At 43.2% G+C, this 14110-nt stretch overlaps 2 protein-coding genes across 2 annotated transcripts; both read right to left on the reverse strand.

Moving 5' to 3' along the window:
* Positions 1–402: 402 nt before the first annotated feature.
* On the reverse strand, positions 403–4141 carry LOC136429546 (uncharacterized). The gene is made up of 7 exons (XM_066419380.1): positions 4092–4141; positions 3205–3276; positions 1787–1962; positions 1433–1526; positions 1092–1173; positions 809–884; positions 403–640 (listed from the first exon to the last, which is right to left on the reverse strand). Exons 2-7 carry the CDS (start codon positions 3268–3270, stop codon positions 403–405), a joined length of 732 nt encoding a protein of 243 aa, XP_066275477.1. The 5' UTR covers positions 3271–3276; positions 4092–4141.
* A 1353-nt stretch (positions 4142–5494) lies between these two features.
* Positions 5495–10111, reverse strand: LOC136429547 (uncharacterized). The gene is made up of 6 exons (XM_066419381.1): positions 10011–10111; positions 8590–8672; positions 6710–6835; positions 6340–6510; positions 5705–5790; positions 5495–5504 (listed from the first exon to the last, which is right to left on the reverse strand). Exons 2-6 carry the CDS (start codon positions 8656–8658, stop codon positions 5495–5497), a joined length of 462 nt encoding a protein of 153 aa, XP_066275478.1. The 5' UTR covers positions 8659–8672; positions 10011–10111.
* Positions 10112–14110: the final 3999 nt, after the last annotated feature.

The following is a 14110-nucleotide window of genomic DNA, read 5'->3' on the forward strand; positions in this document are numbered from 1 at the left end:
CACCGGTGTACCCACAGTCAGGTGCACAGCTCCAATTTTGGGTGCACAAAGGTTCACATGCACCCAATATTTCGAGCCCTGACGCCTCTGTCACACAGTCGATGAGCAGCCACATGTGCTGATCACTAAATTGCTGCCCGATTTGATAATTAACAAAGGGTCGCGCGTGTTTTTTTCTACCCTATCATATCTTACAGGGCTGTCGTGCGATTTTTAAGTCGAGGTTGTACCAGAACCAGCTAACGACAAAGATCCTAGACAGCTTTTTCCTTAACAAGACAGCTGGACTTTAATTGTACGACATATGACTAACTTTCCGTGCTATCTCCAGAATACCCTCAATTTTTGATCGAACGACGAATTTGGCCAGGTTTCCAAATCATGCAACGTACAGGACAGTAACTAAAGGTACATGAATAGCGATGGATAATGTAATCTTGAGAGCTCAACATTGTTAACTTTTGTCCAGTAAACTGTAAAGGTGACATTCGCAATGAAAATCATAAACAGACGTTGAGAAGTATCGGATATGGTAGCAAAGATGGAATGACTCTGCACCTGTGGCGGCTTGTCTGCCATGCAGCTGTAGTCAGTTGCCCTGATCTTGTCCAGGAACGTACTGCTGAAGGTCGTTGGATAACTGAGAGAAACATTCAGAAGTTTTTATCGTATGGTTTGTACAAAATAGCGGATCAAGAATTGTGACAACAACAGCAGGACAATGATGATAAATAAAACCAATTTCTGTTCTGTCCAGAAATTTGTAGACTCCTAGTAGCACCAGATAGACTCTACTAGCAGTACTAACCTGTTTCCTCCCATCACACATTTAGTGCCGAATAGTCGCTTTGCTGGACAGATGGAACTTCCGCCGTCGCTAGGATCTAATTTAGAAACATCGATGAATACAACTGTAGACGATATGTACATGGGGAGTCGTAATACGGTTACTTTGAAAAGATAGAAAAACTTTTATCTTCTCTTAGTCTTAGTTATCCGTTCATCAGATGAAATTTGATGTGAAATATGATATCTACTTGTCTTAAAGTCACACAGCGTTTGCAATGCTAATTTAAGAGTTGTGCACTCACCAAAATTGTGACCATTGCGAAACTCATGACCAATCTCGTGCGCGTTCCAGTAGTGATCTGCAGGTCTTTTGCTGTCTTCGGCCTGTATGAAAACAGTGAAATGTTTGGAAGTCTTCTGTTTTGGATAAAGGAAAAAGCCATATGATTTGGTAGCTCTAATATGTTAGATCTACCTCATGATGAGCAATCAACTGCTTGTTTAGATTACCTGTTGATTCTAAAGAGAAAAGAAGATGCATTCTCAATAATCGGAAGGTCAAGGCTGCTGTTCGTACGAAAAAGTTGTTCAACTCGCTCCGTTGTTAGGCTTTGCATTGAATTTGTCTTAAGTGAAAACTTACCGCCATCACAAAGGGAAAATCGTTCATTCCGTTAACTTTACAGAGATGACATATACCGGCTCCGGCGTACCCTGCGTCCCAGTGTGGAGGACCACTGAAAAGGACAAAGTCACCATTTTGAGACATTATAATGAAGTCTATGTAAGGATGTGCACGGATAGGAGGGTGCGCACAATCCTTTTTATAGCAGGCTCATACTATACTATACAGAAGATGAATGTATTGAAGCCGTGGCCTATGCCAGAAAAAGAGCTCAAAAGGGATTAGTCTACTTGGCTGGAAACTTTGCTTCTGTACATACGGGTACCTGAGGATGATATGGCAAATTGTAATAAGACTTCAAGAAATACCTACGCCACGTAAACAGCAGTGTGGAAAGTCGCCTGGGGCCTGATGGTGTTCCATATGTACTCTCGTACTTTTGGTTTCAGATAATTGGCGTAGCTTGGTTTTGGGTCTTCTCCCGGCCAACGCTCCGTCAAAACCTTCACCCCGACTAGCAGCACGCGGAAGTTGATCATCTTATACGCCTGTGTTGAAGACAAGAAGAGGATTAAAGTAATTGAATGAGCTTTGTAAATGGCCGGGTCATAGCAGATTCATATTTGGATGACACAACCAAAAGCACAGACATTTTTGCAAGGTCTTCTAACGTAACATGACCAATTAACGTCCGATTTATTCAAAACGTATTTATCTTAAAACCGCGCGGACAGAGCCAAAGTTCAAACCCATGGGCAGAAATATCAGCTCTTCTAAAAAGAAAATGCATGGTCTGTAAGTTTTTCTCCGCCTGTTTAACGCCGTATGAGCATGTATTTATACTGAGGTATATGATGAAGAATTGTGCTAGGGTAACCCATTATCGTCCACTTCTGAATCTTTTCCCTTCTAGCGCTATGCTTGAAGAACATAGACCAGAAAAAAATGCACAGTAACTGTCCAAAGTAGTCTGCAGACAAATGATAGTAAAATCACTATGTCTGTCCGGCCACTTGCTTGACGCGATGGAAAAAAACAATGTTTATCTGTAAATTTCCCCCACATGCGCGGCACGTGGCGTTCACGTGGTAAACGCATGGCCATTATGTTTTGCTGTGCAAGAATTAAAGAGATGGCTAAGGATCATACTTATGATGTTCTTTATTGCTCATGAGAACAGGCTTTGGCATAATACACCGCGACATGTGGACATGAGCCAAACCGGACGTAAATAGGTTCTGCACGTAAATAGGTCATGTTACGTTACAAGTATCATATGCATGCATAAGACAAACAAGTGGAGACAAATGAAGCAAACTACGTGTGTGTATATGAAGAAATCAACATGTTGAGTTTAACATAATGATTTTACTATCGTTTACACTTCTGGTTCAGGTTCTAAGGTCTAAAAATTTTTTTGATGTATCTAGCTATTTGTACAAAGCAAGGCTTATGTCCTCCTAGAATTTAATTGAATTAAACTACTGCAGAAGACGAACATATCAATCACATCCCATGTTATGAATTTGAAGAAATGAAGATCGTAACAAATTTCATGTTACTCATTCGATTCAGCATTAGTGTGTACAAAAGACCAGAACTTGAACATTTGCTGTTCAACGGTGTCCTTGTAAGAAGCTGTAGATATTTGTGATGATGCCCAGAAGGGTCATTTCAGAAGTAGTGTTTAACACAGTATATAGTCATCCCCATTGTCATTGAAACTCCGTGACAGAAAACTCACGTTATACCTTTTAAAACACCTCTTTATCATGCTTGACTAAATGTACCTTGTCGAAGATTGAAACAGCCTCCGTTGCGTAGTCCTCTATTGCTGATATGTTCTTGTCCATCATATTGTACTGTGAGTGTGGAAAAACATAGATTAACAATATTTCGTACAGCATTTCGTACAACTTCAATGCCTACAATTTTGTTATTGCACATTTGCAACATGAATGCATAATGAAATACAAACATTGTAGATTATCTACACTGACCCACAATTACTTGGAAAATAATTTTTTCTGGAATCTTTTAACAGCCTAAAGCACATTGAAAGTGTTGGTAGTAACAACATCCAAGTGTTGCATCTATCATAATAGCCCGTACAAAACATAGATCAGCGTACAAGGTGCATCAACATCCTCGTCAGATGTTTGAAACACCCAGAAGGGGCCCAGATCTTACTGTGGATTCGGGTAGAACGCAGAAGATAGTCTTTTCACACATATAATAAATGACACAAAACAGACGTTAGTTAACAGTGCCGTACAATGGCCCGAACCTAGAATTTATTGTGTATGCTGTGTTGACAAAACAGCTCGACCCGAAGGAATTATAGGACCCGGACCTTCTTGTGCATTCGGTTATTCGAAGGCGTCACACAAAACTAAAGATTGTAGTTTTTTTACACAAATGTTGACACAAAACAATGCCGTACAATGGCCAGAACCGATAGTTTATCGGGTGACAAAACAGCACGATCCGAGATAACATATGTAATAGCACCCTTGCACGCACATGTCATCGCTTGACTGCACAATTGTAAGGTAAAGTAAATGTCTCATCGCCTGACGCCTTAGGGGCAGTGAGTCAATACTTCGTGTCTTGGGCATGGTATTGGAAGGTGGATGCTTAATACTTACACATCGAGTTCAAGAAATATGGAACTTACGAAGTTGTAGTTGAAGATGTAGAACACTCTGAGATACCTCGTTGGCCATGTTATAAAGCCCCCGTCACAAATAAGAAATTCAGCTCGGCCGACCTGTTGGCGAGCTTCAAATTTGCATTTTCGGCCGAAGTACGGCCGACGTCCTGTCGATTACGCGGGCTTCGGGCGATTTTTAGAAATAAAACTTGATCCAACTATTGGCCTTTTATCAGGTTAGTCGATTCTGACTTCGTCCATGTCCAAGAGATGGTACGATCTCATGGGGGATTTTTAGTTTTTAGTGTTCGACGGACGTTGCCCAAGATTTTAATTGGAAAATACGGTCGACGCTCGGGCGATTTTGAAATTCGGCGAGCTTCGGGCGATCTACAAAGTCGGCCGACGCTCGCATGAATTGTGACGCCGGCTTAAGGAAGTTGGCATCATTCAGAAGGTAGTAGGGAACAGCCGGCCAAGTCTAGACGGGATACAAAAAAAACTCAAACAAACAAGCTGCTAGGGGGCCTAAACCTACACCACTTCTTTACTACATCACAAGCTATCTGTCATAGCACGTCCAAGTCAAAAGATACAAAAACGGAAGTGCTGCTGTAGTACCAAGGTCACATACCAGGGGGCCCAAAATCGACCTTGAAAATCTGCTTCATAACACCCGCCCACATACCAAATATCATCGTAATCCATCAACAGGTTTTTGAGTCATGCTGACTACAGTAATGCGGAAACACAAACAGACAGACAGACAGACAGACACACCCAAAACTATATCTCCATTTTTAATGGAGATAAAAAAACAAGAATAACTGAAATGTGGATGTAATCGTGCTAACCCCTAAGCAGAGTGCAACAATTAATTTACTAAAAATGCTGAATCTTGCAGGAAACATGCACGACTATCCCAAGAATGCCATCAGTTTGCGATCGTACGATGATCGTACGACGTATGTGCCCTGGTGGTAACTTGTCTGGTCTCAGTGGTCACATTTCCTCAGAGTTTCAACCGCTCTATATATCTTTATGGATTCTCGCAGTGGTTTCTGGCTGATCTGCAATATATCTTTAGTGTTAACTAACCTTAAGATCTTTGAAACACTCGTGGTGGTCACAGCGGGACTTGTCGTTCCACCCAGGAATAATCGCGCGGCGCTCCGACAATCCCTGTAGCACAACAACAAGAAAATCAATATGTCTCTAGCCTGGAGTCCAGCCATGCTAGCTTTGGCCCGCTCCCAAAGTCGCTAGCCTTAGCTCTGGTCCGCTGAAACTATAGGCTAGCGACGTTGGGAGCTGACCAAAGCTAGCATGGTTGGACTCTAGGCTTTTACTATCGTTTACACTTCTGGTTCAGGTTCTAAGGTCTAAAAATTTTTTTGATGTATCTAGCTATTTGTACAAAGCAAGGCTTATGTCCTCCTAGAATTTAATTGAATTAAACTACTGCAGAAGACGAACATATCAATCACATCCCATGTTATGAATTTGAAGAAATGAAGATCGTAACAAATTTCATGTTACTCATTCGATTCAGCATTAGTGTGTACAAAAGACCAGAACTTGAACATTTGCTGTTCAACGGTGTCCTTGTAAGAAGCTGTAGATATTTGTGATGATGCCCAGAAGGGTCATTGAAACACTCGTGGTGGTCACAGCGGGACTTGTCGTTCCACCCAGGAATAATCGCGCGGCGCTCCGACAATCCCTGTAGCACAACAACAAGAAAATCAATATGTCTCTAGCCTGGAGTCCAGCCATGCTAGCTTTGGCCCGCTCCCAAAGTCGCTAGCCTTAGCTCTGGTCCGCTGAAACTATAGGCTAGCGACGTTGGGAGCTGACCAAAGCTAGCATGGTTGGACTCTAGGCTAATATGTCTCAGCCGTTATGTTTCTAATCATTTTGTAAACGAGCACAACACCAACACAGATTAACCAACAATAAACAAAATTTATAAAATGGTTCTGAAATATTTGGAGAAAAAAAGCTCTGATCAACGAATAAGAGCTCTAGCTGTCCTGAGCTACTAGAGCCACCAATAACTCTAGATCATTCATGTAACATTAAGTTGATAGAATGATGAAAGTTAGACACCCAAGTAGTGAGGTGCGCAATACAAAGGTTACTAGATAGATTTTGGAAACGTTCAGACGTTTCAGAAAGCATCCGGAGTCACTGACGAAAGATAGTGAAATTCAATGCTATCTGAAACGTCTTACCGGTTGCAAAATCTATCCAGTTGCTTGTATACATGTACCTTCTTCAGTTGATTTGGAGCAGGTCCTTCCCCATCGCTCTCACACCATCGCATGTCTTCGTCCATCAGGTTGTCTTCGTCCGGAATGGCCCGACTGGAACACTCTGACCTCTCATCTTTCATCCAATCTACAGTTGGGTTGTCCGATTCAGCCATAACCATTCTATCATCCTGAAAGAAATCGTAAAAGTATGTTAATTAGTTGCACGGTATCGGAATTCTTGACGACACAGTTAAATTAGCCGAAGTTTAATTTGAACCAAACAACCGACAGACCAACCAATCAGTCACCACCAACACCTTACAGAAGAGGTAGCAGTGCTAATCAGATGTTTGACAAAACGGTTAGATAATATTGTTTACTGCTAACCTGTGATTTTGACTCTCTGTTCTCTAGCAGTTCTATCAGCTCCTCGACGATTTCCTCCAAGTTTTCGGATCTCTTGAGGCGAATCTGCAGTATTCCATCAACCTCAGAGTCCCCTCGGTACAAACCCTAAACAATAAGCATAACAACATGTCACGTCTTGGTGAATAAACTCAACTTCTATGGTGCTGACAAACTTGTTCTGATACAGCATGGTTTTTCGACTAGAGCTTGTTGCCATGCACGATGTAGTATCTAATACTTGTATATGTTGTAAGTTATAGTTTGGGGCATCACAGTGTCTGATTTCTCGTTTTTCACAACACCTATTGGATATTCTGTGCAACAACGTCTAGATTAGTATACATTGTGCAAGAGAACCTGTGAGAAAGTGCACCACTCAAAAATCATATCCAGTGGCTTGAGTAACTACTATTTGGCGTACCATTCGTACCTGCATGAAAATTCCACACATTTTTGACGTACAAAAGTTGCGGGTTCTTGTCGAACTGAATGATAATCGATGTCCTGAAGCCGGCGTCACAATTCATGCGAGCATCGGCCGATTTTGTAGATCGCCGGAAGCTCGCCGAATTTCAAATTCGCCCGAGCGTCGACCGTATTTTTCACTGAAAACCTGCCCCGTCACAAATTGAACAGAGCTCGGGCGACGTCCGTCGAACGCTAATAATCATAAATCCCACATAAGACGGTACCATCTCTTGGACACGGACGAAGTCAGGATCAAATGGCCTGGTAACAATCTCAAATTTGGACCAACTTTACTTTCTGAGTTGTGGCAAATCTGTAGGGCACAAGTGAAGTAGGTGGGCACACTGAAAATAATCACATAAAGAGGAATTTTGTTATAGACCAATCAAAATACAAGTGCAGGAGCCACAAAGTCAACAGATCAGTCGTTTAACCCCGATCCAAAAATTTTCACCAATTAGAAATCGACCGAAGCTCGGGCGAACGCCGTCCGAGCTTCGACCGACCGTTGACAAGCCTATCGACGCCCTGCCGACGCCTGGGCGTGCCTCGGCAGACAAACATAGATCTATAATGACTCAGTGGACTTTCAACTAGTCATTTTGTGGAGAAAAAACTCAGGAAGTGAAGTCAAACCTCAAAAGTCAAGCCCCAGTTCATTAATATACAAATTGAAACAAGAAGCATTGTCTTCGGTGTCAACATTTTATTTATAATTTTTTTTTTAATGAAAATGTAACTTTGCATTGAATTGTCTTTCATTAGAAAAGTTTGGCAGCATTCTTCGACAAGTTGAAATTCGTATTAGTTAATATTACAGTATCATTTATCATCTTATGTTATAAACCAAACTGTCGTTTCCTTTTATCTATAAACAAGAAGGAGTTCGGCCGAGGCCCGTCCAAGCTCCCATCAACACCTGCACAACGCTCGCCCGAAGCACGCCTTACTTTTCATGAGTCGGCCGGAACACCGACGACGGTCGTCCGATTATTGTTCAAGGCCCGTGCGAGGCTCGCACGAGGCCGAAGAGTTCGGGCGACCTCCGACCGATCAAAAATCGGGTCTAAAATCCTCGGATGCCCGCCCGAATATTGGCCGAGCGCTGGGCGTTGCTCGGGCGAGCTACGGGCAAACTGTTGACGAGCTGTGCGAGTTCAAAAATCGTCGCCGAGGCCTCGCTGAATTTAAGCGCAGCTTCCAGTGACACGCGAACGTCGGCCGAGCTCCGAAAATTCGCCCGAAGCCCGTAGAATCGGCAGGACGTCGGTCGTACTTCGCCCGAAAATCGCCATTTGGAGCACGCCGACAAGTCGGCCGAGCTAATTTCTTGATTTGTTACGGGGGCTTTATCGTGTGTGATGTATGTGAAAAACTATCAAAAGACAAACCTGCGTTTGGAATGCTAACACGGAGCCAAGAATAAGGCTGAGCAAGACCAGATGGCGGTTTGCAGTCATCCTCACACTTCGGCCTGGCGAAAATCAACAAGGCACACCAAGGGTAAGGCTACATCACGCAATCTGCATTCAAACAAGGGTTTACCGAAAAGGCCGGGCTGTCTACTATAGCCTGACACGATAGTCAGCCCAACTAAACAGGCCAGATAGACAGGCCAAGTCGACAGCCAAGTTTTTTTCCGTAAACCCTTCAAACAACAGTTTTGATACATGGTGTTACAGCCCTGATGCGTAACTAAACTTGTCTTAGACAGGTACATAAGTGGTGTCAGCGAAGAATGGGACAGACCAGTCCAACCAGTGTCTAGAGACATTGGTTGATGACTGAGAATTCGGGTAGTGTGTATCTTACAAATGGTGTTACCGCCGTGATGCGTAACTAAACTTTGGTAAGACAGGTACAAAAGTGTCGCCAGTGAAGAATGCCACAAACAATTGTGACCAGTGTATAGCGACAGTGATCCATGGCTGAGACTGTCGGAAAGCATAACTTCACAGACACTTTGGTATTTGTCAGTGTTTACAGTAAATTTCTGATAACTCTTAGTGAACTTTGTCTCGTTTCTGGGGTCTCTAGACTGCACAATCCTTATGTCCGGCCGCTAAGATATCAGAGTACTCCACTTCAAAAGTAGAGCTATCCGATCTAAAATGAGCATTGTTTCTGACTTTGATACATTTAGAAAGGGTTAGAAAAGATATTAAGATTACTTCGGATACATGATTGGTATGGCATGAATGGTAGATAAGTATGAACAGAATGGAATTGAGAACTCAGGTTAAAGTTGCACGCTATACCCCATCACGTTAAAAAAATAGGTACATATTGCAAAACGACGCTAAATACGTGAGTCTGCATTTAATGCTACATTGTTATACTGCTAGTTAAGTCCAAGACGGAGGTACCGTATATATGTTGCATTTTTTAACTGTCGTACCGGGAGTGGGTTTATAAAATGCCCCCATTGATTATGCAAATAAGTTTATGATTTGCGTTATCACCATTTCATTATATGACCATTTCATTATATCAAGTCATATAAATATAGAATACAACACGGGGTATCACCCGACCCGTGGGAGGGCTGGGACCGAGGGTGATGCGGAATACACCGTGTTGTATTATTTATGTCATACCCATAAAAAAAAAAGCACATTTCAATGCGGAATGCGCCAGAGGTTGATAGAGTTTTGTGTCCTCGAACAAAAAATTGTAACAACATTGATTCCAACCTCCGAACCCGGTATTCGAATTCACGACGGCGGCGCAACCGTCGCGCTCGAAATGCATGCGAAATATTCTATGGAAGCCCGTGTGATACAAGGCCCAGGCATGACATAAAACATCCTACCTTCAGTCTGCACAGTTGAAGAGGGCGTCTTCCCTGCACTGCAGCCGATCCCACAACTGTTTAGTGGTGTCTGGCATGCATATGGCAGTCACCAAATATGCAAATGACCTACCAGTGCTATGTACTTATCTAGCATCTGTTATACCTCTGAGTAAGAGTGCACTGAACCGTATCCTTTAACTTTTTCTGGTGATGCTTCATTTTTCACCAAGAGAGTTAACCTCCGTTGCAGGCTTCCCCCACCCCTAACTTATCGGGTCAGATTCTTTGGCTGGGCGGCCGTATCTGCTTGGAGACCGTATCTGCTTGAGGCCCCGTATCTGCTTGGGATACAGGATCCCAAGCAGATACGGGGCCTCAAGCAGATACGGGATCCCAAGCAGATACGGGGTCTCAAGCAGATACAGGGCCTCAAGCAGATACGGGGCCTCAAGCAGATACGGTCTCAAAGGAGATACGGCCGCCCAGCCAAAGAATCTGGCCCGATAAGTTGAAAAATCGCCGGTGGGAGAAGCCTGCAACGGAGGCTACAAGAGAGTGCTTGTCTGTTCCCTTGTTATCTTCGCCAAGAAGATTATGTTTTCGGTTACGCCAGCTGTGGGGTGGGTCTATATGTATGTCAAGGGCATAGCTCGAGAAACCTTTAATGGATCTTCATGATTTTTGATAGTTGTATAGTGCTTGTAAGAAGGAAGTTCGAATTCAAATATAGTTCACCTGGCGTGTTTCAACAGTACTGCAGCGGACATTGCATGTTTGTGTGATTGTATGAAGGCAGAAGTGACAGAAACGTTGATGAATCTTTATGATTTTTAATATTAATACTAATGAGTAGCGGTTGAGAAAATTGAGGTCAAAAATGGTTTTCCTGGCGCTTTTCTGCAGTACTGCATCGGGCTGTGTATGTTTGTGTGTTTGTATGTACACAGCATAACTCAAGGAGCTGTGAACGGTTGTGCATAATTTTAGGTGAATAGGTAGGAATGTCGAAGAGGAAGGTTAAGTTCGCAAATGGAACTCCTAGCTGGTACTCAAGGCACTGCAGCGGAGCTTCAAAGTTTGAGGTCGAATTTTGGAGGTGCCAGGTTCATGATTTTTCAGTAATACTGTACATAGAATCTGAAACAGGGAATGAGTGGTGTAAGTTTCGGCTCCCTAGCGGCTTGTTTGGAACTACAGTAGGCGTTTTTGTTGTAACCTTTTGAGGCGAATAACTACAGAAGGGGTTGACAGATCTTCATGATTTGTGGCATGTACTAGTAAATAGCTTGGGTAATGTTTTACATAATGAAATACTAATTAGGAAAACCAGGAGGTAATTTGCATAATAAATGAGGAAAGTTTACCAATCCGCCTAAAGTTTGTGGTCGATTTTTTTGCAAGCGCTATGGTTATGATTTTTGAGTGGTAGATGGTTTTGGGGGCAGGGAGTAAGTGATGTAAGTTTGGGCCCCCTTGCGGCTTGCCTTGATCTGAATGAGAAATGTGGCATTTCAAGCATTCCAAGTATTTTTTGTAGTGGTCGTGTGACGACTCTCTTTGTGAATTAGCCTTTGATTTAGTTCTTCATCCAAAGATAACAGTAAATATAGCAAGCCTGCAAACCGTGTTATTGAGCTTACCACGAACTTGAAATTCTTGCCAAAGTGTAAACTATCATGTCGTCACTGCGAAGATCTCATTGTATCTAACAATGTCTGAAGATTAATCTAAATACAAGACTATTGTGAAACAGGAAACATGAACTGCATACTCCAATTAAAGTACCCAACGATGTCACAATAACCATATAGTTACCTCATTGTGTGCATTTTGAGTTGAAATATTCTGCACAGCCACCAGCCCAGGGCACAACCGGATCGATCACTTTCAGCTTTCGCGACATTCAGAGAGAGGATACTGACATGGTAGCTGATTCAGTAAACCGCCCCTTCAAAGCTCCTGATGGACATGGCTGAATGTTCCTTGGAACCGAGGACATTGGACAAGTCATATTTGCAGATAGAGGACAATGCGTGTGGCAAGTAACCATTCCTCTGTCTGTTCCGCTGCCTGGCTATTTGTTCCCCTCTCAATGCTATGCTGACAAGACGAGCTGGCTGCGATATTCTTGTTTCTTTGTTGACAATTAAAAAAAACATGTGATTGATTGATTGATAGCTTTATCTCTTGACTAGAGATATACATGTAAGTGTCTACCGTCATTGAGACAGTAGTCAAGGACATTAATCTATCGTAGCTTGAAAGTTCATCTGTGTTGGTAGAAATCATTCTTAAACAAGTGATCCCAGCGGTGGATCGATCACTCCTTGACAAAGAACGATGTCGTACGGTCGAAAATTTGGGTAAGTCCAATTCTTGTGTTGGAAATTAGTTAAAACTTGTTTAAGGATTAATCTATCGTCATTGATGCCAAAACGTCATAAATATCCAAGCCCCACGTCACCAATGTCAAGAGCAAAATAATGCTTGTTCCAGTACACACGGGTTTCGCGATTGTCACGAAGTGTTCTAGAACAACATTTACATTGTTGTAGCGTGGCTGTGGAACAGAAACCAAACATAACAGCACTATTGATGATGCCGCACGTGTATTTCTCAAGCTCCTCGTTGTGTAAAGCCGTATTTGCTTATCCCGTTTGATAGAATGGGGGTGTTGCACAAGGCCGCATCAGCGTTCCTCACGGTAGTTCATACCCTGTCCTTGCTGAGGCCTGGCGGTAAGAGACAGTCCGGCGAGCCCAAACTTAACGTCACTGTTCATGAAGGGAAAGTTGGTCGCCACAGCCAAGGAAAGTATGTAGTTACCCTTCGTCACGGTAAAGAAAGGCAACAGACAAAGAAGAAGAAATCGGATGGTCTAGTTTGGGAGCATGCTGCCGAATTCTCCCATTGGGCGCCGACAGAGCCAATAATCCTGAAACTACGGAAGGCGAAGCGGTGCAAAGACGCGACCATCGCTGAGCTTCCTATCGATGTGGCCGCCGCGCTAGAGTCAGTGGACGGCTTACCGAGCCGATGGTGGTACGCCATAGAAAGAGCCGATGACAAAGGCAGCCGGCAGAAGGAAGAAGTTTTCCTGCAAGTTACGATTACTGTGTGCGACGCGGATGTGAAAAGTGGTTCTACACAGGGTAAGGAACCTCTGTTTTCTGTTTCTAAACGGTATGTATGTTGAAACGCCTTTCAGGCCAGAGATGAGCTTGTTAGGCAAGGAGACATAGAAAATGATTTTTTCATGGAAGATTGAAACAAGTGTAGATATATGGGGATGATATTTTTTATTGGTGTAGAATGCCGTCTTATCAAGCATGAAAATGACAAAACGTATACTTTTATTATTATTTTACTTAGTCGCTGCCAAGCTTACTAAGACTTCTACGAAAGCAGCACCAGAGCCTGCGCGGTCTACACCGGAACTGCAGGACAACTCACCGCCGTCGGCGGCCGTGCCCTCTTCTGACAGTGACTCCGGACGGGGTCAAGGTAAGAGATGTCTGCTGTTCATTCTGTAAAATGTGAACTGTCTTTACCTCATTAACATATTTATTCAGAGTTTTGGTATAAAACCTGGTTTCCCAGTCCTTTCCTTAGTCACTGACGAAAGACAGCGGATGCTGTCTGAAACGTCTGTTTCAAAAATTTATCCAATTGCTTGAGTAACTATTTTTGGCATATCTTACTACCTGGATGTCTAACCTTCATCAACGTGTGAACTGTATTTTTTTTCGAAACACGTTTCTAGAAGTGCTTAAAAAAACGCAAGGAAATATTTTTACACCACTGTAAAGCGGAGCTAACATGAAAAAACCCACACAGTATAATGCGTATTGTTTCATTTCATTCAGACCCTGCAAAGCCTCTGAGTGAGTCTGCTACGAAGCAAGGAGTCGAGCCAAGCCATGAGCGCCGCTCCTCAGTTTCCAAGGAAGGAGAGACGGGAACGTCAGTCAGCAGCCACCGCACGGACACCTCGGCACCATCCGCGGCCGGCGATATCACTGACGTCAAGTCAGAGCCGTCATTAACAACAACCCCGCCGTCCAGCCCACCTGACTCATTCCACACGCCAGACAAGGACGGTACACGTGGGCATGGTG

The sequence above is a fragment of the Branchiostoma lanceolatum genome, chromosome 3 (genome assembly GCF_035083965.1).
Source record: "Branchiostoma lanceolatum isolate klBraLanc5 chromosome 3, klBraLanc5.hap2, whole genome shotgun sequence".
Lineage (NCBI taxonomy): Eukaryota > Metazoa > Chordata > Leptocardii > Amphioxiformes > Branchiostomatidae > Branchiostoma > Branchiostoma lanceolatum.

Bases quoted from the DNA above. Each gene is read 5' to 3' on its own strand.
- LOC136429546 (XM_066419380.1), bottom strand. From the start codon at position 3,270: ATGATGGACAAGAACATATCAGCAATAGAGGACTACGCAACGGAGGCT. The intron at 1,963-3,204 runs GTACATTTAGTC...TCTTCAACACAG, and splicing joins CTGTTTCAATCTTCGACAAG to GCGTATAAGATGATCAACTT. The intron at 641-808 runs GTTAGTACTGCT...TGTTTCTCTCAG, and splicing joins TGTGTGATGGGAGGAAACAG to TTATCCAACGACCTTCAGCA.
- LOC136429547 (XM_066419381.1), bottom strand. From the start codon at position 8,658: ATGACTGCAAACCGCCATCTGGTCTTGCTCAGCCTTATTCTTGGCTCC. The intron at 6,836-8,589 runs GTTTGTCTTTTG...CTTATTGTTTAG, and splicing joins TGTTAGCATTCCAAACGCAG to GGTTTGTACCGAGGGGACTC. The intron at 6,511-6,709 runs GTTAGCAGTAAA...GATTTCTTTCAG, and splicing joins ACAGAGAGTCAAAATCACAG to GATGATAGAATGGTTATGGC.